This window comes from Mobula birostris, chromosome 2, assembly GCF_030028105.1.
Source record: "Mobula birostris isolate sMobBir1 chromosome 2, sMobBir1.hap1, whole genome shotgun sequence".
Taxonomy (NCBI): domain Eukaryota; kingdom Metazoa; phylum Chordata; class Chondrichthyes; order Myliobatiformes; family Myliobatidae; genus Mobula; species Mobula birostris.
In genome coordinates, this window is record NC_092371.1 from 128,525,535 (window position 1) to 128,551,274 (window position 25,740).

Genomic DNA, 25,740 nt, shown 5'->3' on the forward strand with positions numbered 1-25,740 from the left:
TCTCAGCCCCAGTCTCCTGCTTTCTCCCTGCATCCCTTCATGCCCAAACTAATCAAGAATCTATCAACCTCTGCCTTAAGTATACTTGGCCTCTACTGCTGCCTGTGGCAATGAATTCCACTCTCTGGATAAAGAAATTCTTCCTCATCTCTGTACTAAATGATGCCCCTCTATTCTGATGCTGTGCCATCTGGTCTTAAATTCCCCCACCATAGGAAACATCCTTTGACAATTTACATTGTCAGGATTTCAAGTTACAATGCTGTCACAAATTGTAACAATCAACACAGAATGGAAGTCGGTAGCTCATTGCTAATAAACCGCCAGTCCACTAAATACTGATGCTGTCCAGTTAAAACATTTTACTTTTGCCTGCCAGTTGTTTTGACTATCTGATGGCGTTTACTTGTGTTGTGAGTTGTGGTTTGTGTTTGTTTGATGTGCATATTACAGAAAAAAAAACATTTAAAGTGCGGCGTAGTTTTCAGACCGTGTAACAGTTTCTTGTGCAGAGCAATGGTTGGTCCATGCAGCTGTAAAAATATATTAGAGGAGATGCAGAACTCCCTCCCATGGAAATGCTGTGGATGCTAGGAAGTCAATTAGGTTTTCCTCCAGTAACACAGTTGCAGAGGAAATTCACTATGCTGTTCCCTAGGCTTGAGTAGTTCAGACTTAAGGAGAGATTGGATAGGCTGGTTTGTTTACCCTGGAGCATTGTAGGTTGAGGGGAGACCTGACAGAGGTATACAAGATTATGAGAGGGGCAGATAGGATAGGTAGGAAGATTTTTTTCCTATGGTGAGCTGTCTAAGATGTCACAGGAAGTTAGGAGTTTTAGAGGGGATCTGAGGGGGATTTTTTCACACAGAGAGTGAATAGAATTTGAATGCATAACATGAAGAGGTGATTGAACCAAAGACACTTACAACATTCCAGATGCACTTGAGTCACCCAGTTAGGATATAGGAGCAGAATTAGGCCATTTGACCCATCAAGTCTGCCTTTCCATTCAATCATGGCTGATTTTTTACAACCCCATTTTCCAGCCTTTTTTCTGTAACCCTTAACGCCCTTTACTACTCAAGAAACAGTCATTCTCTGTCTTAAAAACACCCAATAATCAGGCCTCCACAGCCCTCTGTTACAATGAACTCCACAAATTCACAACCTGAAATGAAGAAATTCCTCCTCATTTCGGTTTTGACGCGACATCCCTTATGAGTCTGTGCACTCATATCTAAAGCCCTCCTGCTGTTGGAGTCATTCATTCTCTCTGGTCCAGGGTCCAAGTGCTGGCAGGTGGGAGCAATGGATCAGCATGGAAGTGGTAGAACAGGCCTCTTTCTGTGCTGCGTGACTCTGTAGCTACTACTAAGACATTCACACCTCTCCTCCCTGCTCTGCAGCATTGTGTGGCTGCCTGAATCAGATGTGTTGCTGCCACAGTCACTGGTCACCAAGGGGAGAGAGCTGTATCCATTCTTGCTCACTTCATCCCCTGTATTAACTCATTAGCAGACTCTCCTCTCCGATATGCCGCATTAGTTGGATTATGATGAGGGTCCTTGTACCAGGAACAGGGAAAGCATTGTGTATGGCCTTCATTAGCATTGCTTAAAAAGGACGTCCTTCAGTGTGATTAACAAAAAACAAATAATCCCTTCAGGGGTTTTGTGTAACAATAGTGCTGACAACCCTTCCATGTAACACGTAGACAGCCTTGTATAAAGAAACATTCTTACACACTCATATATAGATGCAGTTTGAGAAATAAACACACACTTATATGAACATTTACCTATAGAATTAACTATGTGTTACTTATGCATATATAAATGGGTAGATTGAAATATACACAAGGATATACAGAGGTACATAGCATCAAAATATGCACATAAGCAAATAGACAGAATCATAAGAGACCATGCACAGTCATAAAATTGTTCAGCATGGAAACTACATATGCACCACCTTCTGCGTAAGTAACTTGCCTCATATCCCTTCCCTTCTCACTTTGAACCGGTGCATCATCAAGTCCTGGGAGCTCTACTCTACCACACCCACACACACAAAATGCTGGAGGAACTCAGCAAGCCAGGCAGCATCCAGCATCTGCAGATTTTCTCTGGTTTGTGCTTTAAACCTGTGCCCTCCAGTTTTGGACTCTCCTACCCTGGGGAAAGTACAGTGACTATCTGGCATGATGTTCGACCCAGAGGGCCTGTTCCTGACCTGTCCCATTCACTCTGTCTATGCTGCTAGTGATCTTGGATGCCTGTATAAGATCAGCCTGACATTGACAGACTGTTTACAATTAATTTGTTCTTTGGGATGCAATAGAACAGCGTTGCTTGTTCATCCTTTCCTTGAGAAGGTAATGGCGATCTGCCACCTTAACCCACAGCAGTCCTATCGGTGACAGTGCTTTCACGGTGCTGTTGTGGTTGGGGAGTGTGGCGGGGAATAGTGTTCCAGGATTTAGACCCAGTGACGATGAAGGAACAGATATATTTCCACGTCAGGGAGGTGTGGGACACTGAGGTAAATCTGCAGGTGGTGCTACTCCTCTGCACCTGCCGCCCTTGTTCTTCCTAGACAAGGGCAAGAAAATATTTAAACCTATAAATTACATCTTTACCTCTGTACAGACGTATACACCTGACCACGGGCACGGGCGGATAAGCAACCACATACAATATTGCACGCAGATAACACATTTAAAAGCGGCTCATAGATAAGGGCAGATACAGTTCTGAGGTATACAGACATTTGTATACAAAGAAACGCATTTACACATCGTATCATACAGATATCAACAGATAACCAGTACTGAAACATTGACATGGACACAAGGTGGATAACGACGATCGCGTGCGTGTCTTTGTATATATTTCGCTGTATGAATGTCTCTGTGATGTAGTTGGCTAATTTAAATATTTCATTGCGTATAGACATGTCTAAAATTAAACGAAGGAGTGATACGCAACTAGCACACCTGGACACGGCGGAGTCGCTAACTACACCCACACAGATACACACTAGGCAGCCGCACAGGAACGGGCTAGGCGATGCAGTGGGTGATAAACCCACGGGCGCAGAAGTTCCGGAATAAACCTGTCCCGACAGTTTATGCCGATCTAGAATCTCAAAGGTTACCTGGTTGATATCGCTTCGAGGCAAATTCGTGTCTCGTGTCTCTGCGGTCTCGCGTCTGCTCTTAAAGATGGTAAACGAATTTATTGTGGTAACGTGTGTGGTAGTTCTTATCTGAGTCCATAAACTAGTCACTCACTCTATGATGATGGTATATCCGCGACAAGAGGGCTGGCTTTCTCCCGCTCGCTCTCTATCTCACTCTATCTCTCACACTCTCTCCCTCCCGTCTCTTTCTCTCCCTCTCCCCCTTCTCTTTCTCTCTCCCTATTTCTCTCTTTCTCTTTTTTCCTCCCTCTCTCACACACTCATTTCTAAACTGCCTTTCCACATTATATCTGCACTAAAAAATTGCAGACGTTAAGTGTGCTGTTAAAATCACAATCGCGCCTTCTAATATTTAAATGTATTACACTTTTAACCCGTTGCTCTGCATCCCTTCAATACAATCGGAGCAGAGTTTCGAATAAATTCGTTGAAAGGCTCGGCCGTTATATTCGGTGCGAGTTAACACCCTGTACTACAATCTCAAATAGCAGCCGTAACCTTGCCCGGTTTTAATAAGTGTGAAATGAACTGTCGTTCCGCTCAGTTTAATGAACCCGTTGATTCTAAATAGAGAGACACCGTCTCCTTGAGAGAGCGGATACTGTAAAATTCGATAACCACATTAACAAATGGCTATCGATTGCCATCTAGAGCGGCTGGCAGTTCATCTTATTGCCCAGCCCACCGACAGTCACCCTCCTCCTAACCACCTCGCCAATCTCACTTCCAGAGCTTGAGAGAACGCTTCTCAGTTGGCGCTGCTCCGCCTCACGGTCTCCTATCCGTTGCAAAGGATCACGCGTGAGTTTCTTTTTTTATTATTATTAATGAGCTTTGCATCTCTTTTCTTTTACTCCATAGATTTTAGCGTTGCACCGTCAAACCCGTGTTTTTGTTTCTCGCTACTGTGAGGTAACCGCATCTCTAATACAAGAGATTTCTCTCCCCATTTGCCATTTACAATGGAAGAAGACGGACGTGTGTAACTGCATGTACAGTGGACCCCGCGCGGCTCGCAGCTGCAATTAAAAGGGTAATGCCGCTCGACCGCGCGTTTGCATGGTGCAGATGTCCCATCAGGCTGGCTCCCTCCGCTTGCGGGGGTGGGGTGGGGGATCACTCCTTACAAGCATTAGACTCGGAAGTGTGTGTTATGCACCCCAACCCACCCCGCTTCCCCTGGGACTTTCAACCCGCTAAACACACAGCCAGCTGAACACAGAAGGCTCTGTGACATCTCTCCGATAAGAAAGGAGAAAGAGGGGTTAGTAATCTGGTTCAAGGTACAAATGCAAAAGAGGAGGGGGACAAGAAAAGAAAAGAAAGGCCACGGCCCCATTCACTATGAACATGGCTGATCCACCCCAGGCCTCACATCCCCTTCTGTGCCTGTTCCCCGTATCCTTCAGTCCTCTGACCATTAACAATGTTTCGGCGTTCTCTTTTTCCCCGAAAACAGCCTCCACGGCCTTCTGGGATAGAGATTTCCAGAGACTTACCACTCTCGGTGAGAATTTCCTGTACATACCTCAGTTTGAAATGATCGGTTCCTAAAGTTCCAATGATGTCCCTTTGCTATCGACTCTCCCACCAAGGGAAACATCTCGATATCTACCCCGCCAAGCCACGTCAGGGGCTTAAATGTTTCAGTTACCCCATTCTTCTACGCCCAGGATAAGGCAGGTCCAACTCCTAAAGCCACCCGTATTCCAACAATAGTAATTCCAGGAATTGGTCTAGCGAATCTCTTCTGGCCTAACTTTCCTAAATACCGGGAACAGAACTGTGCACAGCATTCCAGGTGTGACTTCACCGGCACCCATGCCCCTGGTTGTTGTGGGAAAGTGGAGCCAGGTGAGCAAGTTTCCAGACAGAGAGACTGAGCGAGTTGGCGTTGTGTTACCAGCTGGCGTGGCCGTGAAACTCGAAGTGGCCTTAATCCAGTCGGTTGAAGCTTGAGGAGTCAGGGAGCTGATTGAACAATACGACCAAGGGGCTGATAACCAGTGACAGTAGACATACCAATATAATGAATAGGACCAAAGGGTTGATGTGACAACGAGGCTGGTATCCCAATAGGGGTTGGCGTACCAATAAGAACATCCAAATCAAAGGATAACGAACTAATAGGAGTTGGTGCACCAACAAAATCAATAGAACCAAGGGACTGATGTGGAAAAAGGAGGCTGTGAGCCAATAAAATCAATAAAAGTGAGAGAATAAAGCACCGATCGCAGTTGACACACCGGTAAGATCAATGGGACTAGGTACTAATATGCCAATAGTTGGTAAAATCAATAGGACCAAGGATGGGGGTGGGGGGAGGAGGCACTGTGAGGCACAATTGTTGCTCTGTCTAGATGTGGACCAGATATATTTTAGTGACACTGGGACAAGCACGTGATCAGCCTTCCATCCACGGGAAATAACAAGAGTTCACAGAGAGAGAAGACGACGATTGAAAACAGGGTAACCTCACACCAACACCCCCCCCCCCCACACACACACACCCACCCACCAACCCTGGAGTAAAGAAAGAAATCGTGACTTTGGCAAATCAGCGAAAGGGGAAAATTAACACGCTGGAGTCTGATGATGATAACGAGCTAGGAATGGTTAGACAACCAAATCTTCTATTAGTACAGGACACTGATGCAGTAAAAACTTACCAAAGGGTTTCACGGGAGTGCAATCAAAGTTATGTCAAGCAATCTTCAAGGGTAACTAAACAGAGAGACGTACTGGGCCATTTTGCTCAAGATTGCCCTTTAAGTAGGGTGGATGGAAATGGAGATGGGCTCGGGGCCTTGGGGACACAGCATCCAGCCAGCGATCCATGGAAATTGAGGATGAGTAGTGCAGGTCAGCGCCTTTCTCCATTGTGTGCGGATGGCGACAAGTGCGCAGTAACGCAGCCGACAACACCTCGCGTCCTTTGACTAGTCCGTTTTACTTAACCCGCAAATACCTCTCCGGAACAATGAAGAAGGAATTCATTAATGTGACCTATTCTATGCCTTGCAATGAATATATAGTTGCCATGAAACCTTTAGGTAGATCAATAATCCTGGGGGTGATTACAAAACTGGGTCTAATCGATGGTTTCGGTGTGTTATAAATTAAATAATAGATACTTGGGAGTGAGTACAGTCTGGGATCTGATCGATGGCTTCAGTGAATCTCCATATAGAATAACGGGTATCTGGGAGTGATTACAGGCTGGAATCTAATCCAGTGATTCGGGGGGGGGGGCGGGATGATACAGAGAGACTCATGAATTATTCCGTTTATGTGAACAATAATGAATACGCTGAAGAAAACTTAGCGCATTTATAAGCTGTGCTCTCAGTTATGTATGCAATATGCAGTATGTGATCATAATCTAATGAAAGAGAGGTGGTGGGTGTATTGTGCCCGCTTTAGAAGGTAATTAAATCACGCGAAGGTGCAGTCCACCAGAGAACGCAGTCCTCTAGACAACGTCCGTACTCTTACTCAAGAATTTTGCAGTTGGTGACAATTGTGTCATGAGAAATAGTGAGTGGGGTCCATCCTCTGTCGCGACGTTTGCTCTCCGTCGCCGACAGACAACATTTCCAAGCGGTCTCCGTGCGATCAAAGAGTTGGGATGTTAAAGTGGAGAGGCGGAGATCACGTGGCCTGGTGGTTTCTACGCCACGGCGCCTCTCCAGGAACAGCCAATGGCTCTGTGGCGCTACACTAGCCCCACTAGTGTCAGACGACACATCTTATTGCAGACTAAAAGGGAAAGAGTGAGAGAGAGAGAGAGAGAGAGAGAGAGAGTCACGCTTTAAAAGAAGTTAATTTGAGAAAATATCAAGGCCCAAATTTTATTCCTCACTGAACCTTCAGTTCGAGTAACGTTTCCCTCAGATCAGAATGTGCGGAACTACTCCACACTGAGCGTATATGATATCCCCACCCACCACCTCCTTCTCCCGGGATGGCCCGTTTCTCTGTCTGTCTGCCTCTCTTTAACCCCTTCCTCCCCACTTCCCATCAACAGCGTTGTTGGGATGAAGCTGAGAAGAAAGATGAGCTCAGCGAACAGAAAGGGAAGGGAGTCCACGCAAAGGCAAGGATGAGGAGTAAGTAGCTGGTGAGGCAGGAAGGGCGGGGAAAGAAAATAAACGGAGAGGAGTAAGAGGAGAGCGGGGGAGAGTGAAAAGCAGTGATTACTGTCATTGAAGCGCTACCAATAATACTTGGAACCCCCTCCATCATTTTTTTCAGGGGTCAACTTTATATTAGCTACTTCAATTTTTACAGCGGACAGAGAGGGAGAGGAGGGGTGTAGAAGAAGGAGGAGAGGGGGATGATGAAAAGAAAGGCACATTAAAGGTGGGCTGACAGACAGGCGTGGGCAGCGTTAAGTGCGACGGAGCAGGTAGACGTAGGGAGCCAGCAATATAGGTAGCGGAAAGAGCTGGACCCACGCTCGATGCGTGATGCGGGTAAAGTAAGCTCAGGACGGGAGATAAAGGGGGAAGGCAATGTGAAACTGTTTAGTTCCATATGGGAAAGTTGCAAATACCGGCTTGATAATCGAACTTGTGAAGTTACCCGTGATCCTGGAAGGGTAGGCGAGGGGCGTCCAGTAATAATCCCGGGGTGGGGGGGGGGGTGGAATTTCACGGGGAGTGATGGGAAGATTAAAACCCATGATGAGATTAGGGGACGCCTGGGTAAGGGCGGAAGAAAATTGCGTTGATGGGGTGAGGTGGGTGAGAGGAGATTATGTGGGACAGGAAGACGGCGTATGGTGGGACGGTCTTTGAATTCCAGAACAGCAGACCGGACAGTTCAACCGGAAGGTGTCCTCCAACAGACCAGTGTGTGCGGTGGGGCTTCATAAGGTACTCGTAAGACATTTAAATTATAGCGGATGCCCTCACTCAGCACCACACCGTGACAGCTAGGCATCCGGAGAGGATACACGCTGTTTTATCATGTGACGAAGCCCATACATACAAAACAGAACCCGCTGAAACCATCTTACCTTCCTAAAGCTATAAGACATGCAGCACATAACGAATCCGCGGAGGAGCTCAGCGGGTCGAGTAGCATCGGCGGGGTGGGGGTGGGGGTTGTGGAGAGAAGAATTGTCGATGCTTTGTCGACCTAATCCTAATGCAGGATATTCCTCCGAAACGTCGCCAGTGCCCCCCACCCCCCACCCCCCGTACACCCCGATGCTGGACCTGCTCAGAAGATTTTTCGTTGCTCCACATTCCAGTGTCTCCGCAGTCACTCGAGTATCTATTAAAAGAGGCTGTTCGGCCAGGCGTCTCCGTGCCGACCATCAGTCATTCACACTCATCCAGACAGAAGCCGTTCTGTTCACCCCCATTTCTCCACCACTGATAAATGTTGAGAGGGGCCTGGTGGAGCTGTGTTAGTTATGAGAGGCATCGGTGGACAGAATGCTTTCTCCAAGGAGAAATGTCAAACACCAAAGAATATGATTATAAGGTGTGTGTGTGTGGGGGGGGGGAGTTTAAAGGCGTCGTGTGGAGTAAGTTTTCTTTTAAACGCAGAGAGTGGTAGATACCTGGGATGGGTTACTTGTAGTGGAATCAAATAGTTTGCTGCAGTTTTACAGGCTTTTAGAGACGCGCATGGATGTGAAGGGAAAGGAGAGATATAGATGACACACAAGTAGAGAATATTTAGTATAAATTGGCATCATGATCTGCACAACATTGTGGGCCGAACGACCTGTACTGTTCTGTGTCCAATACCTCACACACCCATCCTACTCCCGTAAGAATTTCACTCTGAACGCTACCTGTTAACAACCAAACTGGTAACTAAAGGGTCAATATTATCGGCAGAGCACGGAACAGGCAATTCAATAAAATCAGAACTGTTAGAGAGGAGAAAACGCCTTCATAGGTCACTAGCGAGCGTTGCCGCTTTAAGAGCATTAACTTTCACTTTAGACATTTTCCACACGCTGCTTCAGTTTCGGGGTTGCAAGGGTCGAGAAGCAGTGCCGGTTTCCCCTCTGCAATGAATGTGTGGCCAAGCTAAGAATCGCCCAGCCGGTTCCGCTTCACCCCTCCCCGAAACAATTCGCAGTGCAGCCATTCTCCCGACCCAGTGAACGGCCGAGGATGGCAGTTTCCACTCTCCGAGAGTGTGCAAAGGGGGTTTATGAATTCTCCGTTTGCTGAACACACTCCCATTCTAACCGTCGCCTGGGAATTATTATATATTTTGTTTGCCTTCGCTGCTTTGCAAAACTTTCTTGTCCGTCTGCCCAATTCGATTTGATTTAATTAATGTCAATTGCCCAAAAATAATTTGAACGTATTTCTGCCGTTGCGAAAAAAAAGCAGACCTCAATCTCGTTTTTGACTCCGCCTCCCGCTATTGGTTGAAACTGCAGTGAGAGAGCAAGCGCAGTTAGCAAGCTGAGGACGAATTTACCAAAACGAGCTTCTCCAGCTCTAACTCTGAAAGACCCTTCTCCTCTCCTCCCAGCTCTTACTTTGAGAAACACATCTATAGATTCCTTTTAAAGGAGATTTTTAGTTGTTTAGTTTTGTTTTCAGGATTTTGCGCGCGTTTATAAGGACTAAAGTTGGATTTATTTTATTTTCGTAACATTTATTTATTTTCCTTTGTTTTAATTTTGAGAATAAGTTGTAGGCTTTAAGGATTCGAGCGACCTTATCGCTGCAATCGAAGAGAGAGAGAGAGAGAAACACCGGCAGCTGTTAGGGAGAAGCGGCGCCTCTGTGTGTGTGTGAAAGGGAGAGAGAGAGAGAGAGAGAGAGTCAGAACGGTTCACTTTGCCCTGGTCAAAACGACAATTATTCGCCGGTGAAGAAGCGAAGGACACGCACAGAGAAAATTCGAAGGATCGGTCATCGTTTGGGGATGTTACATTAAGTGTTCTACCAAGGAAACGAAATTAGGGAGATCAGAAAACGCAACATTGCGCACCGGAGGGTTTACCTTGCTGGGCTCTTTTGACGTTTGCAATATTTCGTGATATTGCAACAGGAACTTTTTTTTTTGCTTTTACAATTCTGTGAAACCAACCGGCTGAGGTCGCGGACTCAACGATGACTGTTACAGACGCTTAGGGCCCAGAGTCTCCAAGTCTATATCCAAAATCTTAAAGAAGAACATCAAGGAATCTCGATTTTTGTGGGATATAATTTAACAGCAACCATGAACTCGCTCCTTAGTTTACTCAACTGTCTTTTGGCTGCTCTCTTGTATTTTCACAGCGCGAAGGCAAGTTATCATTCTCTCTGTTAACCTTAATAAATTAACAGTAATTTAGTAATTACCGAAAATATAAATTTGCATGTTCGTTGAAGTGTTCCGCCGAGGCACATGTGCGTTGGTTTGACAGACCTTGAGGGTATGTTGGAAAGAGACTAATAATACTATTCAAATTAATTTACTCTTCCCCTTATTCTCGCGCGCTCCCATTTCCTTAACCCGTCCCTTGAGTGTGTGTGTGTGTCCCAATTTTCCCCTTCACCCGCTCCCTGCCTCCTCTCCTCCACTCTCTCCATCCTCCTCTCTATCCCACTTTCTCTCACTCTCCCCTCACGCTCTCCTTTGCCCTCTACATCTCTCTTCCCTTTCACTCTATCTCTCCCCCTCTTCGCTCCCTCACTCGCCTACCCTATTACCCTCTCTCTCACACATTACACCCTTCTCTCTTCCTCGTTCCCCCTTCTCCTCGCCTCTCTATACCCCATCTGCCCTCACCACTTGCCTCCCCCTTTAGCTTTCACACATCTGCCCGTCTCTCTTTCTCTTCCCCTCTTTTTTCACCACCAACTCCTCTCTTTCTTGCACACACTTTCTGTCGCTTCCTGTTCCCCCTGCCCCGTTTCCGTCCCCCCCTGTCATCTCATCGCTTTCCCCGCGCACACACATACACAACGGCGAGCGTTTAACTAGAGTTCACCGGGATTTAATTTGGAGACCGACGAGTCGCTACCCGGACTCGACTCCGGGGGGGGGGGCGCTGGTTTCTCAGATAAATATGCGACCTCCCCACCTCCCCCTTTCTTTATAAGCAAATGACGAATCGTTGCTGACGGCCCTATTAAAACGACAACGTGCGCGCTAAAAACCCCGTTTCAAAGCTAAATCCAGGATGTGTGAGCGGTGGAGCTCCGGAGAGTCACCGCTGAACGGTGAGAGCTCGGCGCGGGCCCCGGGACTGTCCCTGATCACTCCGCTAACGCTGGCCGATTCTGTCCATACGCCTGGGGGCTCGGCAACAGCCTCGAACCTCGCCACCTTGATCCCGGCGCCGTTCTTTTCCTCCGCACCCTCTCTGAACACCCCCCTCCCCAACCATTCCTGCACCATCTTACTCTCCCCTAACTTTCTTTCCCTCTCTACCTTCTCTCTCTCTCGCCTGTCCCTCATTCCCCGTCCCTGACCCTTTCTTCCGCCTCTTTATCTCCACATTTCTACCCAAAATCCCAGTCTTCCCGTGCCAATTCCCCATTCATCTCTGCCCCCTTCCCTGACCCTCTCTCCCTATTCCTAGCCTCCCATTCTTGTCTATTCTCCTTCAGCTCCTTTCTCGTGTTTCCCTCTCCGTATTCCCATCCGGATCCCATTCCCATCTCACTCCCTCCACAACACTGTCCCCTCTAACCCACTCCCACCGTCCTGTCGACCACTCACTGCCACTCGTTCCTGCCTACCTTCCCTGTCATGCGGTCTGTTCACGAGCCGGGTGCCGGGATCTCAGCCTACCTTCCCCGAGCCCAGGCTACCTGCGAGGGAGGAGGGAATGTCAGGGTGGCGGGCTGAGATTATTCAATAGCTACTCAGGTGCAAGAGTGAAGGGGTAGTTATTATAATTCGCGAGGATGCGGAAGAGGATTTAAATTTGCACGCAGAGAGAGAGAGACCGACCTGCTTTCGAAGGCCAGCGAAAACGGCTCGCTCTCCCTGTTCCAGCGACCAGCGGAGAACGTCCACACAGCAGAATCTCCGCCAAATCGCAGCTCACTTCGTCATATAAATCAACACACATAAAAGTTGCTGGTGAACGCAGCAGGCCAGGCAGCATCTCTAGGAAGAGGTACAGTCGACGTTCGGGCCGAGACCCTTCGTCAGGACTAAGGGTCTCGGCCGGAAACGTCGACTGTACCTCTTCCTAGAGATGCTGCCTGGTCTTTTATGTGTGTTGCTTGAAATTCCAGCATCTGCAGATTTCCTCGTGTTTTCGTCATATAAATATATTTTTTCTATAATTACACAACAACACAAGTTGTCAGAGAACCATGGGCATTGTCGTAGTAATACTGTCATACACTGACACCCCCTTCTCGCTCTCTCGCTCTCTCTCTCACACACACACACACACACACTCAATTATACATACACTGACACCCCTCTCTCTCACACACACTCAATTATACATATACTGACACCCCTCTCTCTCACACACACACACACACAGTTATACATACACTGACACCCCTTCTCTCTCAAACGCGCACACACACACACACACACCCACTCAGTTATACATACACTGACACCCCTCTCTCTCTCTCTCACACACACACACACACTGTTATACATACACTGACACCCCTCTCTCTCTCTCTCTCACACACACACACACACACACTCAGTTATACATACACTGACACCCCTCTCTCTCTCCCTCCCTCATCTACATCCACTCACGCACTTGTTTCTGTCCGTCTTTCTTTTTGCCCATCTCCCCTGCCCATCTCTCCCTCCCTATCCTCCTCTCTCTTTCCTACCCATCCATTTCACTCTCTCCTCTCCCAGCCCCGCCCCCCGCTTCCGTTTGACCACTCCTCTACTTCTCAATATTCACCTCCCTCGCCCCCACCCTGGGGCTTCTGCATCCCCAGTGAAATCTCCGTCCACTAACACCTTCAGAAGGGCCAGGACCGGCTGTAGCGCCGACACCAGGTGCCGCTGTTGTTCTGCGTTTGATGTTAAATCCAAGACAATCGCAACCTTCAGCGCTTTTACCCCCGGCTAAATATTTTCTCTCGCACTCTGTCTCTTTCTTCCATGCAAACAAATCAATATTTCTGTATAAAGTCCGACATGTCGAAATGTGAAGCTACAAGGTCGAATTTCAAAATAAATAAATCCCCCTTGACCCAGGTTCACGATCTGTTAACTCCTCCCACCCCTAGTTCTTGTTCGCAAGTTTGCGGTGTGTGTGTGTGTGGGGGGGGGGGGGGTGGCGGCGGTGAAAGCTAAAGTCCTGAGGGGACTCTTGGTTGGTACGCCCTACCGATTCATTCCGGAAGTTTTTTCCCCGATCGTCAACTAAGGCAGCTTTTTCGGAGAGTTCTGAATATTAATATCCGTTTAGGCATTAAACAAATTATTGAATGGGGAAAATGTGTAGGAGGATGTATGGAGAACAAGTGGCGACGGCGTGAGCTCGCTTAGGCGCAGTAGTTTCACCTCTTAAGATTCTACCAAAGCCCTTGTTAGACAGAAGGCACGCAAGGGTTACAAAATTATGGGAGACCTGGATAGAATAATTGCGGGACGCTCTCTTTCCTATGGCAGAGGTATCTAATACCAGAAAGCATGTGTTTAAGGCAAAGTAGAGAGAGGGTGGTTGGAATCTGCAGCACGGGGGATGAGTGGTGGCGGCAGAGACGCTCACATTTAAGAAGTACTTGGACAATTTCTTCAATCACTAAGGCACTGAAGACTACAGACCTAGTGCGAGTAAATAGGTGCTCAGAATGGACAGCGGGGACGTAGTCCTGTTCCTCTGTCTGATGACCCTAAAATTCAAGTAGTATAAAACTACCAATATGCGCACAGTCTTTTTCCCAGGTGAAAGGGACCAGCAACTAGAGAGCAGAAGCTTAAGGTGAGAGAAGAGAGATTGAAAAGGGAACGTGGGCAACTGATTTCACGCAGGAGGTGATAGGGTATATGGAACGAGCTGCCGGAGGAAGCTACAATAGCAACGGTTAAGGACTCGGAGAGGTAGAGGGACAGGAAAGGTTTAGAGCATTGTGGGTAAAATGTAGGAAAAATGAGTTTAGGTGCGGCCTAATCAGAAGGGCCTGATTTTGTGCAGTGTGACTAGGCTCCAGAACCTGATGTCTGGAAATGATAACTTTAGAGGTAGTGAGTTAGCAAAGCGACCTCTATTTTGTCCTATTTTGCCGCTAATTTTAATAAATGAATAAGTGAATGTAATGTATATTCAAATAAAAATATTGCATGTATATTCATATCCCCTTTCTCTCTTTTCCCTGCCCTGTCTGCAGATGGCCCACATCCCCAACGATGGACTTCGGAGGAATGAAGGTAATGATCTGATGACCGTAAGTGACAGTAATAATTGGGTTTATATTGTTCCTGTGGGTCCTGTCTGTGAATCGCTCGCTGGCCTGGCTGCTCATTGTGGACTTACGTTGCCACCTGCCGGCCACTGGCAGAAACTTGGCTGACAGCCCATGCCTCCTTCCCCCTCGCCCCTTCAGCCTGCTGTGAGGTGGGGAAGGGCGCTGAGGATCTCCTCCTTGGCCAGGCAGGATGTCTGCCTTCCATGGGTGGGCAAGCCAGTTAAGAGCACAACTGCACGTTCAGGTTTCTTGCTTAACGTGCACGCCCCCCCCCCCCACCTCTCTCCGACCCCGGTGCTTCGAACTGGGCACTCGGAAGGCCGTTTGTAGGGCGGGTGGCAAGTGGCAGTCAGGTCATTGAGTGGCAGGTGTTTGAGAACTGCGGAGGCTGTCGGTGAAGGGGCGTTTGGATCGGAGTGGGGGGGGGGGTTGGACATTCAGATTAGTAATGTATTCAGTCATGAGTTGTGGGCTTTGTAGCCTGAGACAGCATTGGCCCATCCCAAGCTAGCCTTGAGAAGGTGGTGGGAAGCTGTCCTCTCGAACCGCTGCATTCCCGGAGGTGTGGGTATAGCCACAAGGGAGGGAATTCCGGGATTTGGACTCAGTGATGCTGGAGGAACTGCGATATACTTCCAAGTCAGGACGGTGTGGGCAACTTCACGATGGTGGTGTACCCTGTGCTTTTCATGACCCTGTCTTTCTAGTTGGTAGATATTGTGGGTTGGAAGGTTTTGTTTGAAGAGTCTTGGTGAGTTGGATGTTTTCTCTGAGTCAGGGGTGAATGAGTAGTGGGGGTTCTGTCACACTGACCCGCAGCAGTGTTTGTGCGTTGTGTAACAACTCGGGTCACAGACAAAGTTCAATGTAAACTTATTATCAAAGTCACCTTATACCACTCTGAAATTCACATTCTCGTGGGCATATTCAATAAATCCATTTTTGAATTGTGACCATGATAGCATCAGTGAAAGACCGCGCCAACTGGGCATTCGCCACCTCAAAGTGGCACAAAAGTGAGTCAGAGCTGGTCGTATTCAGGCAACAGTACAGACACTGACAAAGGTCTCATTATGAGCTAAGGTACAGGCACTGACTGCATTGCAGACACTGACATGGGTACAGGTACAGGCAGTGACTATTACAAACACTGACGGGTACAGGCAGTGACTTACAGAAGGTTACGTGGGTACAGATACAGACACTGACATGGGCACAGGTACAGGCAGAGACTGTATTACAGAGACTAACATGGGTACAGTTACAGGCACTCACTATTACAGACTGGCATGGGTTCAGTTACTAGTACTGACTGTATTACAGACATTGATGTGGGTACAGGTACAGGCACTGACTGTATTACAAAGAGTGACATAGGTATGGGTACAGGCACTGACTATCACAGAGAGTGATGTGGGTACAGGTACAGGCAGTGACTTTCACAGAGAGTCATGTGGGTACAGGTACAGGCGGTGACTTTCACAGAGAGTCACGTGGGTACAGGTACAGGCGGTGACTTTCATAGAGAGTCACGTGGGTACAGGTACAAGCAGTGACTGTTTCACAGAGAGTGACATGGGTACAGGTACAGGCGGTGACTTTCACAGAGAGTCACGTGGGTACAGGTACAAGCAGTGACTGTTTCACAGAGAGTGACATGGGTACAGGTACAGGCGGTGACTTTCACAGAGAGTCACGTGGGTACAGGTACAAGCAGTGACTGTTTCACAGAGAGTGACATGGGTACAGGTACAGGCGGTGACTGCATCACAGAGAGTGATGTGGGTTCAGGTACAGGCGGTGACTGTATTACAGACATTGAAGTGGGTACAGGTACAGGCGGTGATTGTATTACAAGCACTGACATGTGTACACCTAACAACTAATTGCTTCTGTTGACACAATGTCCAAATCCACCCCCACCCACCCCCATTTTGTGAATGGTCATGTGCCTGTCTGAGAGTCTCTGAAATGCTTCTTGCCCAGCCTATCTTTAGACCTGTCCCTCTCAGGTTAAATGTACGCCCTATAGTATTAGATATTACGAGTCTAGGAAAGGGATTGCAGCCGTTTGCTCTAATGCAAGCTCAGACTGTGGTGGAGACACAGCACACACACAGACACACACACACACACACACACACACACACACACACACACACAGAGTCACTGATAGCAGTGACACCTGTACAGAGAGAGGACCTGACACAGTGAAGTACAGGATTTGGCACTGTATGGTTATTAACCAAACACTGCCACAGTACAAACACTGACAATATTTACATGTTGAGGACATGATGCTGGCACAGGCTGTGAGACTGCAGAAGAACCTCCTTCTGGGACAAACACTGATCCCGGAAGAGATACAGAGACTGTAGGGGGGGTCTGGTGATATCAAAGATCTTTGCATTGAGATTGACACTAAAACTACACAGAGACTTCTACTAACACCATAAAACTGGTTTTCGGGTAATGGTGGTTTTGTTGTTTGGGGGCGCTGGCCGTGCACAATTTGGCTGCCGTGACCGTGCACTGAGAGGGCAGCTTTCACTATTAAGGCGTTTTGGACTCTTTGCAATGGGCACCAACAGTACTCTGGGTACGCAGGTCTGTCTGTCACCGACGGTGCTTGGGGTACGCAGGTCTGTCTGTCACCGACGGTGCTTGGGGTACGCAGGTCTGTCTGTCACCGACGGTGCTCGGGGTACGCAGGTCTGTCTGTCACCGACGGTGCTCGGGGTACACAGGTCTGTCTGTTGATGGACAGAGGAGTGGTTGATGTACGGCGTACCGGAGCAGAGATACACATCAGGAGCACAGAGGGAGATCATTGCCCCAGCACGATAGGTGACTGGTCGTGGTTATTCTGTCCAGTAGAGAGACTGTCAGCAATGAGCAACATGTCAGAAAGTCAGGGTGTTCTGCACGTTGCTGGTGTTAATTGGAGCAAAGTCCACATGTTTTTTGGTCTGCCACTCCCACTGTGGATAGGCTGTGCGTCTCCAGACCTAGGCCAGCAGTCCAAACACTAATTCTGGCAGTGCAGTATAGCTGCTGTGGGACCCAGTGATCGACACATGCACTGAGACTATAGAGGATCTGATTCTGGTACAAGCATTGATGTTTGCACAGGGGTGGAGACTACAGAGGGGTCCAATACAGGAAAGGCACTGGTGCTGGTACAGGGACACGATATCGGTACAGGCAGCGACACTGTGGGGGAGCTGCCTCCTCTACAGCACTGTGTGCGAACCTTCAACAGGAGCTGGAGGAGGCAGCTCACCCCCACCTCCTCGAGGGCAGTGCAGGACAGGTTGTACCCAGATTCAGAGGGCCTGAATTAGCTGGTGAGGAGAGTCACTCTGTGCTCCCTCTTTCAGTCCCATATTAATATATTCATTCAGGTGGCAAGTCCAGACCTTACAAGAACCAGTGGTCTCACAGTCACTGTTACTGATTTTTAAATGTTAATTTAAAAAATTAAATCACTAAATTTAATTTCCCCGGTTACTATTGTCGGATGGAACGCAAGTCTCTGGATCTTGGCGTGGTCATCTGCAGCTCTGGTGCAGGGGTTTCACCTGGCCTGGACACTCCTTACACTGCCCAACACCTTAGGCACAGGGAAGGAGCCCACCTCTCGCCCAGTCGCAGGTCCGTGCCTGTCAGCCGTCCCAGCTCATGGTGCCCCTCTGTGGGAGTGGCAGGAATTGCCCTTCCTGTCAGCATCACATGCCTTTCCGGTCACCAGACCTGAGGCTCTTCACCAACTCACCTGAGCCGTGCCCCAACTGGCAGTCCCTCACCAGTCTCCCCAGGCCTTGGCTGAAGCTCATTGCCAGAACCCCTTTTCGCCCATCACCCCAGAGAGGTTTGTGGGAGTTTGTGCTGAGCAAAGTACTGGCCGTATTGCAGCAGTGCTCTTGAACTGCACTCCAAACGGCGTTTACCGGCGGGCAGAAGCTGACTGAGAGGTTGGCAGAATGAATCGATTACAGTGTAAATGAAAATATCTCTCAATACTCAGCAGGTCGGGCAGCAGCTGCAGGAAAAGAGGGAGTCCTTGACCAAGGGGGCTCTTCCTTTGCACCTGCTGTGCAATTGGTTGATTAAATCAGAGTGTGAGAGGCACCTTTTGCAATCATCTGAGGCACAGTTAGATACTGGCCCCTGGGGCGGTATAATATACAGGAATCCTCCCCCTTCACCCCCACCCTTTTCCTGGGGAGAGAAAGGTCCTGTCTGCCTAGGTATGGGACAGAGATTGGCTCTGATTTGGAGGCTTGTGAGGTGAGGAGGGAGGGTACTAACTGTCATGCATTTTGCACTGTCTGACATTGCTTGTTGCTGCCCCTCTGATAGGGATAGATGGGAAGGAACAACGGAGACAGAGGGAGAGAGACAGAAAACTGTACAAACAACTCTGTGTACAGTTTAGAGAAATATGAGATAAGATAGTACGAGAGCTGGTTATAAAGGCCATCTTTAACATGTGATCGAACAGTGACAAGGTCATACAGTAGAGAAAGCTAGCTCTGACCTGCTGCTTGCCAACTACAAGTCACGCGACTCTGCTGTGGAATTCACTGTAACCTTTTGCCCCTCCCCGAGTGAATTTTCCATTACCTTCCCAGTCTTACCTGCAATTAACTTTTTCGCCTTTGATATGCAGTTAGAGATTGGGTTGGAGGCTATTTGGGTGTTCGAGGAGAGAAATGTGTGTGTGGTTCTGTATGAGAGAGAGAGAGAGAGAGAAAGGAAGGAAGGAATTGGGGTGTTTGTGTGTGAGTCCATGGAACGACTGTGTATATGTTTATGTGTGTGAGAAGAGGGGGTTAGTGTTTGTCTATGTGAGTGAGGAGGACGTCGTGAGAATTCAAATGACATGTGACAATTGGATAGGGACGTGAACATACAGGGAATGAAGGGACATGGATCATGTGTAGGCAGGAGGCATTAGTTTAATTTGGCATGACGGTCAGCAGAGACACCATGAGCTAAAAGGCCTAAATCTGTTGTACAGTTCTACATTATGGTCATGAGTACCAGCTTCTGTGCGTCGTGTGTGTGTGTGTGAGAGAGAGTGAGTGTGTCTGTATGTGTATTGTCTGCTCTGAGGCCAGCCTGTATAACCAGAACAGCTGAAGGACATTACTGAAGGTCAGGCACGTCATTTGAAAAGCTGATCTCTCTCTAACTGCTTCAGACAGCACCAGCTTCTAGCACACTGCCCCCATCAGTCCATGACTTCACCAGGAGGTTCCCCTCAATCGGTGCAGGCCACCAGCATCGGTGTTGGTTTTCTGTTGTGTCCAGCAATGACAGGAGACCTGTTTCCTGTTTTTAAAGTCGAAATCCTTTGCAGTGGAGCAGTTCCACTCTCTAGACAGAGGCCTGGGTCTGGTGGTACAAGTAGTTGTCACAAACTGGGCTCTTCCATGGTTGCTGTGGCTGGCCATGACTTCCTCTGTGGCTTGTCATGCCCTTCGCCCTCCACTGCCATCCTGGCTGTTGGATCTCACCGTAGATCTCATCTGCCCAGTCTGCCGAAGCTGCCTTTACCCAGGCATGTCCCTGTCCCATCGGCGTATGAGGCCTGCTGGCTACCCCCACCTGGTTTAGCCTGCCTGTCAAAGTGATGTCCTGGGTCGTGGCCACTTTCACATGCGAGCAGCGATCTGGAGCCACGGGCGAATGCTGAGTGTCCGATGGGGCCCAAAGGTCTGTGAGCTGCCCCCGCATGGACCCAGCAAGCCTCCTCCCCGGACACCCCATATACCCCCCCCCCCACCAACAACTGACATCAGGCCATGGGAAATCCCACAGCCCCAAAAACCAGTCCAGGTGAAAACTGTGGGGAGGACGAGAGCGCCTCAGGGGCTCGACTCATCCTCTTGGTGGTGACAGTTTGCACTGCTGCTGGGCCAGTGTGGCAGATAAAGGACAAGCCAGTCCCTCTCCCCCCCCTCCACCCCACACACACACACACACACACACACACACACACACACACACACACCACAATCTGCACCCCCCCCCAGCTCAGTTGGTCTGAATGTGCCCTCTGTTGTAACACAGGAAAAATGGCAGCTAGCCTGTGCACAGCAAGGTATAACTAGATGAAGCGTTTGCACGAACTGGGGACTCAATGGCATTAGCTCTTTTGGTGGGCTTGTGGAAACTGGTTGGTCTTCTGTAAGGTTATGCAGAAGGCAGTGTCCTGGGTGTGGGCAGGAGTCTGTTGAAGCAGCCAAGGGTTGGGGCAGCAAAGAAGTGGGTCAGTAGGCCATGATGCCACAGCGAAGAACATTGGCTCTACAACAGCTGGGTTTAAAAGACGGAGCCCAGCTTACTCCTCAACCTTTGTTAGTAAAGGGCAGGAGCAAGATTTAGGCCATTTGACCCCTCAGTACAGTTCTACCACTCAATCCAATCATGGCTGATCCAAGTTTGGCTTCAGTCCATTGTTGCTGTCCCGACCCCAATAGACCCAAAGCCCATCTGATGAAGCCCTGGAGATCACTGAGATCTTCGAAGGCTCTTAACCTTCTGATTCCTGCTCCAGCGCATTCATGATCTCCAAGCACCAAATCCATTGGGTCCCACCACTACCTGTTATGTGGTCAACATGGCATGGTAGGACGGGTAACCTCCTAGTCACAGCTTATTCACCAAGGGCAAATGGGCGTCAGGGTGAGCTCAGTGCTGGGTTAGTCCATTTTATTGGCTTGAGCTTAAGTCAGTGAGGCAGAGCTAAGACACCCACATGCTATCATTTTAACAATAACTCTTTGCAGTCAAGGAGTGAGAAACGATTGAACACTGAATCTGGGTCATGTGGGGAACTAATGCTTATGGTTGCATGAAGAGGTTTAAGGAGGCTGTCCGAGGAGAGGCATCAAGGAGTGGAGAGGGTAGGGAGGATGCTGTGGGGTTTGGAGCTTGGATGTTAAAGCACGGACATCAGTGGTGGAAGAATTAAGCAGGAACTGTGAGGAAGGGCAGATCTTTGGCAGGAAACGGTCATAAATTTGGGGGAGCTGGGAGGGGGTTGTTTGGTGTTGCAGAAGTGTTGTGAGAGGTGGAGTGTCTGTGGGTCAGTGGTGGTCTTCCCTCAACCCCTGGTTGCACACAGTGGTCCATCTGGTGTAGACGCTGGCTCGCAGCTCAAGCCGCCCAGGTTCGATCCTGGCCTCGAGCCTCGGGCCTCATCTATGTGAAGTTTGAACCTTCCCTCTGTAATCGCGAGCATTTCCCTTGGTGCTCTGGTTTCCTCCCACATCTCAAAGGTGTGTGCGGTTTGTAGGTTTATTAGCTGCTGTAAATTATAGGGGAGTGAAGTGGAATTGGTGTACAACTAGTGTAAGTGAGTTGCTGATACCATGGACTTAGTGGGCTGAAGGGGCTGTTCTGTATAATGCCGTGAGACCCCCGTTATCCAACTCCTCATTCATAGATGTGTCGGGGCAGGGTTTCCGTTGCTCTCTCAATATGCCCAGTGGGATTGGGATCTGGAGCTACCCTTACTCCCACTGTTCTACCCATTGACAGTCAATCCCAGCAGCTCGGGACTTGAGCCAAGGGACCACTTATACGTGGAAAGGAACTTTCTCCGCACCACCCCCTTCCCCTCCCCTCCAGCCAAATGCTCGGTATCCCCACGCAGGACTGCATGGAGCTCACGCATGCCTTTGCTTGCATTTCAGTCATAAAGTTCATGGAGGTGTGGAGAAAGAGCTACTGCAGACCAATAGAGACACTAATAGACATCCTGCAGGAGCACCCCGATGAAGTGGAGTACATCTTTAAGCCCTCTTGCGTGCCTCTAATGCGGTGTGGTGGATGCTGCAACGATGAAAGCCTCGAATGTGTCCCCGTCGAAGTGCACAACGTGACAATGGAAGTAAGTGCAACTTCAGTACTCAGAGGTAAAGCGGTCAGTACTGATCCAGTGGGGCTTGGTTCGCTGGTGGCTGCCCGTCTCTGGTTGTGTATTTCAGTCTGACTTTATGGTTTGATTAACTCTTAAGACCTGAGTGTTGTGATTATTGCCCATCCCTCTTTGCCCTTGAGAAAATTGGACTGAATTGCTTGTTGAACTGCTGCTGTCTTTTTGGGGAGGGTGTTCCGGGATTTGGTCAACCTCACGCGAGGGGTGGGATCAGCACAGCTCTGTTTTGCCCTCACCTGAGGCCTCATCATCTCTAGGTGAAAAGGAGCATCTGACCCTTGCTCTCGAGGGTCTCGGCCTTGGTACTGCCCATAGGAGCACTGACCCAGTGGTCCCCCCCAGCCTGAATGAGGAAGGGGGGAGGCCCTCGTTGATGCGTTCATGAGGTCCGAGCATTGCAGGCAAGACCAGAGTTCATCGCCCATCCCTCACGGCTCTGGAGAAGATGGGGGTGGGCCGCTCGGTGAACTGCTGCTGAAGGTGCTTCCACGCTTCTTGAAAGGGGAGGGAGTCCTTGACTTGAGCTTGTGACATTGAAGAAATGGCAGGATGGTGGCGGACTTGAAGTGGACCTTGTGGGTAGTGGTGATTCTCTACATCTGCTGCCCTTTTCCTTTTGGCAGTGGAGGCTGTGAGTTTGGGATGAGCTGTCGGAGTGGCCTGGGTGGGTGACTGCAGCGTACTTTGAGGGAGGTGCACTCTGGGCCTGTGCTGGAAGGGATAGCAGACTGAATGGCAGTAAAGCAAGCTGCTCTCTCACGGACTGTGTTGAGCGCCAGTGACAATTGCTGACACGCACTCGTCAGGCAAGCGGAGAGTGCTCCACCACTCCACCAACTGTTGCCGTACAGGTGATGGCGGTGGCTTGTGGCAAGTCCAACCCCAGACCTGCTCTGTACCCACACTATACCCGTAGCTGAGTCTCTGCTTTGTGGGTACCCCCTGGATGGGGATGGGGATGGTGGTGCAGATGAATATCTAGGTGAGGTGTTGGACTCTCTCCTGGAGGCCTGGGACCATTGAAGAGATGGGCTCAATTGCACCTTGTACATAACCCACTGCCCGGCAGTGGTTGGTGAGAGGGTGGAGCCACATATGTTGGCACTGTGGAGAATGTGTGCCATTCTTTCTACAGATGTGCTGGGGTGCTGGAGATGTTGCAAGGATTGAATATCTCTATCAAGGTCCAGCAGGGTCAATGCTACCAGCTAATCAGAGCCTGTTGCCTGTCACTTTAAGACCCATCGAGCAGCTGATTGTGGACAAGCAATCCTAATAGCTGTCCAAGGTCAACCATGGGCTGTCTGCTGTTAGTGACAGTGGTTTGCTCATTACTCTTTGGCATCCTGTCCATTTCCACACAACCCCATCGATGCCAATTAACAAAGTGGCTCCACCCCAATTTAAACCTTGGGCCACCGAATTTTGACAGAGACTCTTTCTATATATAAGCTTTTACATTTATTTTTAAACCTCTGTTTGCAACAAACCCTGAACAGCTAATCAGGAGCTTTTAAAATGTTGTCATGTTGGAAAGAAACCAAATTGGCGAGAATAGATTTGCTACAATTGAACTTGTTTGCTCCTGAGATCCTGTTCCCACTCAGTGAGTGGGATCCTGCAACATTCAGGGAGGCTGTTCAGGCCTTTAATCATGGACCAGTTCTTCAAGGGAACCTGCCAGTTGCTTCCACACCTCACTCCTTCCAGTAACAGTTCTTCTTACTTTTTGAGTAATTATCTGCCTTCCTCATGGAAGTGACCACAGAAAATGATTCCAACACCTGATCAGGCAGTATTTAAAAACAGGAGTTTGTGTTGAAATATTCAGTATTCACTGCCATTCAGTCTTCTGCTATCAGGACCTCCCATGAACGAAACCATGCTGACTACTCCTGAGCAGGCCTTGACTATGCAAGTGATGGCCGATCTTGTCCCTCAGGATCCCTTACAGCTGAAGTCAGGCTCACCGGCCTGTTGTTCCATAGCCTGCCCTTGCTACCCCTCTTGAACAACGAAAGAACCTTAGGCACCCCTCCAACAATTATCTCTACAAGGGCCTCTGTGCTTTCTTCCTGGCCTCCCAGAAGGTCCAACGGTGCACTTGGTCAGGCCCTGGGAATTTGTTCGCCTTAAAGTGAATTAAAGCTTCAAATACCCCCTTCCTTGTAATATGCAAGTATCCCAAGACCTCACTACTTGTTACCCTAATTTCTTTGGGATCCATGATATTCTCCTAGTAAACACTGAGGAGATATAGACATTAAAAATCTCAACTATCTCCTGTTTTCCACATATAGGCAGCTTTGATTATCTTTAAGAAGACCTAGTCTCTGCCTAGTTCCCCTTTTACGGTAATCTAAGTGAAAAACCTCGTAGAGTTATCTTGAACTCTATGTTTTTTGTTTGCTCTCCTGATTTCCCTCTTAATCCTTCTCAAACTTTTTTATATTCATGAATATAAAATATTTATATTTGTACCTAGATGCCTAAAAACAAATGTATGTATCTTTCTTGTTCCTGATCAGAGCCTTGCCATCTCTTGTTAGTCAGGATTCTCTGAACTTGATATGTCTACCCTTCTCCCTAGCAGGAACATGTCAGCCCTGGACTCTTGCTGTGGCTCTTTCAAAAACCTTCCACTTGCCAACTGCTCCTTTGCTTTTAAACAGAGTTGCCCAGTCAACCTTAGCTGGATCTTGTCTAATGCCCTCTAAGTCAGCCCTGCTTTGGACCTGTTCTGTCTTTTGCCTTGACTATTTTAAAACTAATAGAATTGTGATCAATGGACCCAAAGTGTTCCCCAGCTGCAACCTCTGTTACTTGGCTCATCTCGTTCCCTAAGAGGAAGTCCAGTCTTCTCTGTCCCAAGTAGATTCCTTTATATATTGCGTGAAGAAACTGTATTAGACACCTACCCAAATTCTGCCCCATCCTGGCCCTTTGCGCTCTGGCTGGCCTAGTTGATAATAGGAAGGTTTAAATTTCCCACTCACACTGCCCCACTATTCTCGCTATTCTCAGAAAGAAGCAGGCAGTTTCTTCACAAGTCTGCTCCCCAGGTTCCTGCTGGTTAACCCTATCCCTTCTTATTTCTAAGTTCTACCCAAATGGACTTGTTTGATGATCTCTCAAGATTATTCCCTCCAAGCACTGCTGTTATGCCCTCCCTGATCAAAAAAGCAACACCCTCTCCATTCGTACCTG

The 25,740-nt window shown here is 48.6% G+C and overlaps 1 protein-coding gene across 11 annotated transcripts in view; it reads left to right on the plus strand.

Moving 5' to 3' along the window:
* The first annotated feature begins 3,101 nt into the window (after positions 1–3,101).
* Positions 3,102–25,740, plus strand: part of vegfab (vascular endothelial growth factor Ab) — a 45,339-nt gene continuing 22,700 nt past the window's right edge. For 2 of the 11 annotated variants that reach the window (XM_072247825.1, XM_072247895.1), the window contains exons 1-3: positions 8,092–10,473; positions 14,505–14,544; positions 22,289–22,485. In XM_072247825.1, coding sequence (XP_072103926.1) covers positions 10,408–10,473; positions 14,505–14,544; positions 22,289–22,485 — 303 coding nt within the window. In that variant the 5' untranslated portion in view covers positions 8,092–10,407. The other 9 variants (XM_072247846.1, XM_072247854.1, XM_072247839.1 and 6 more) reach the window with 9 other exon arrangements.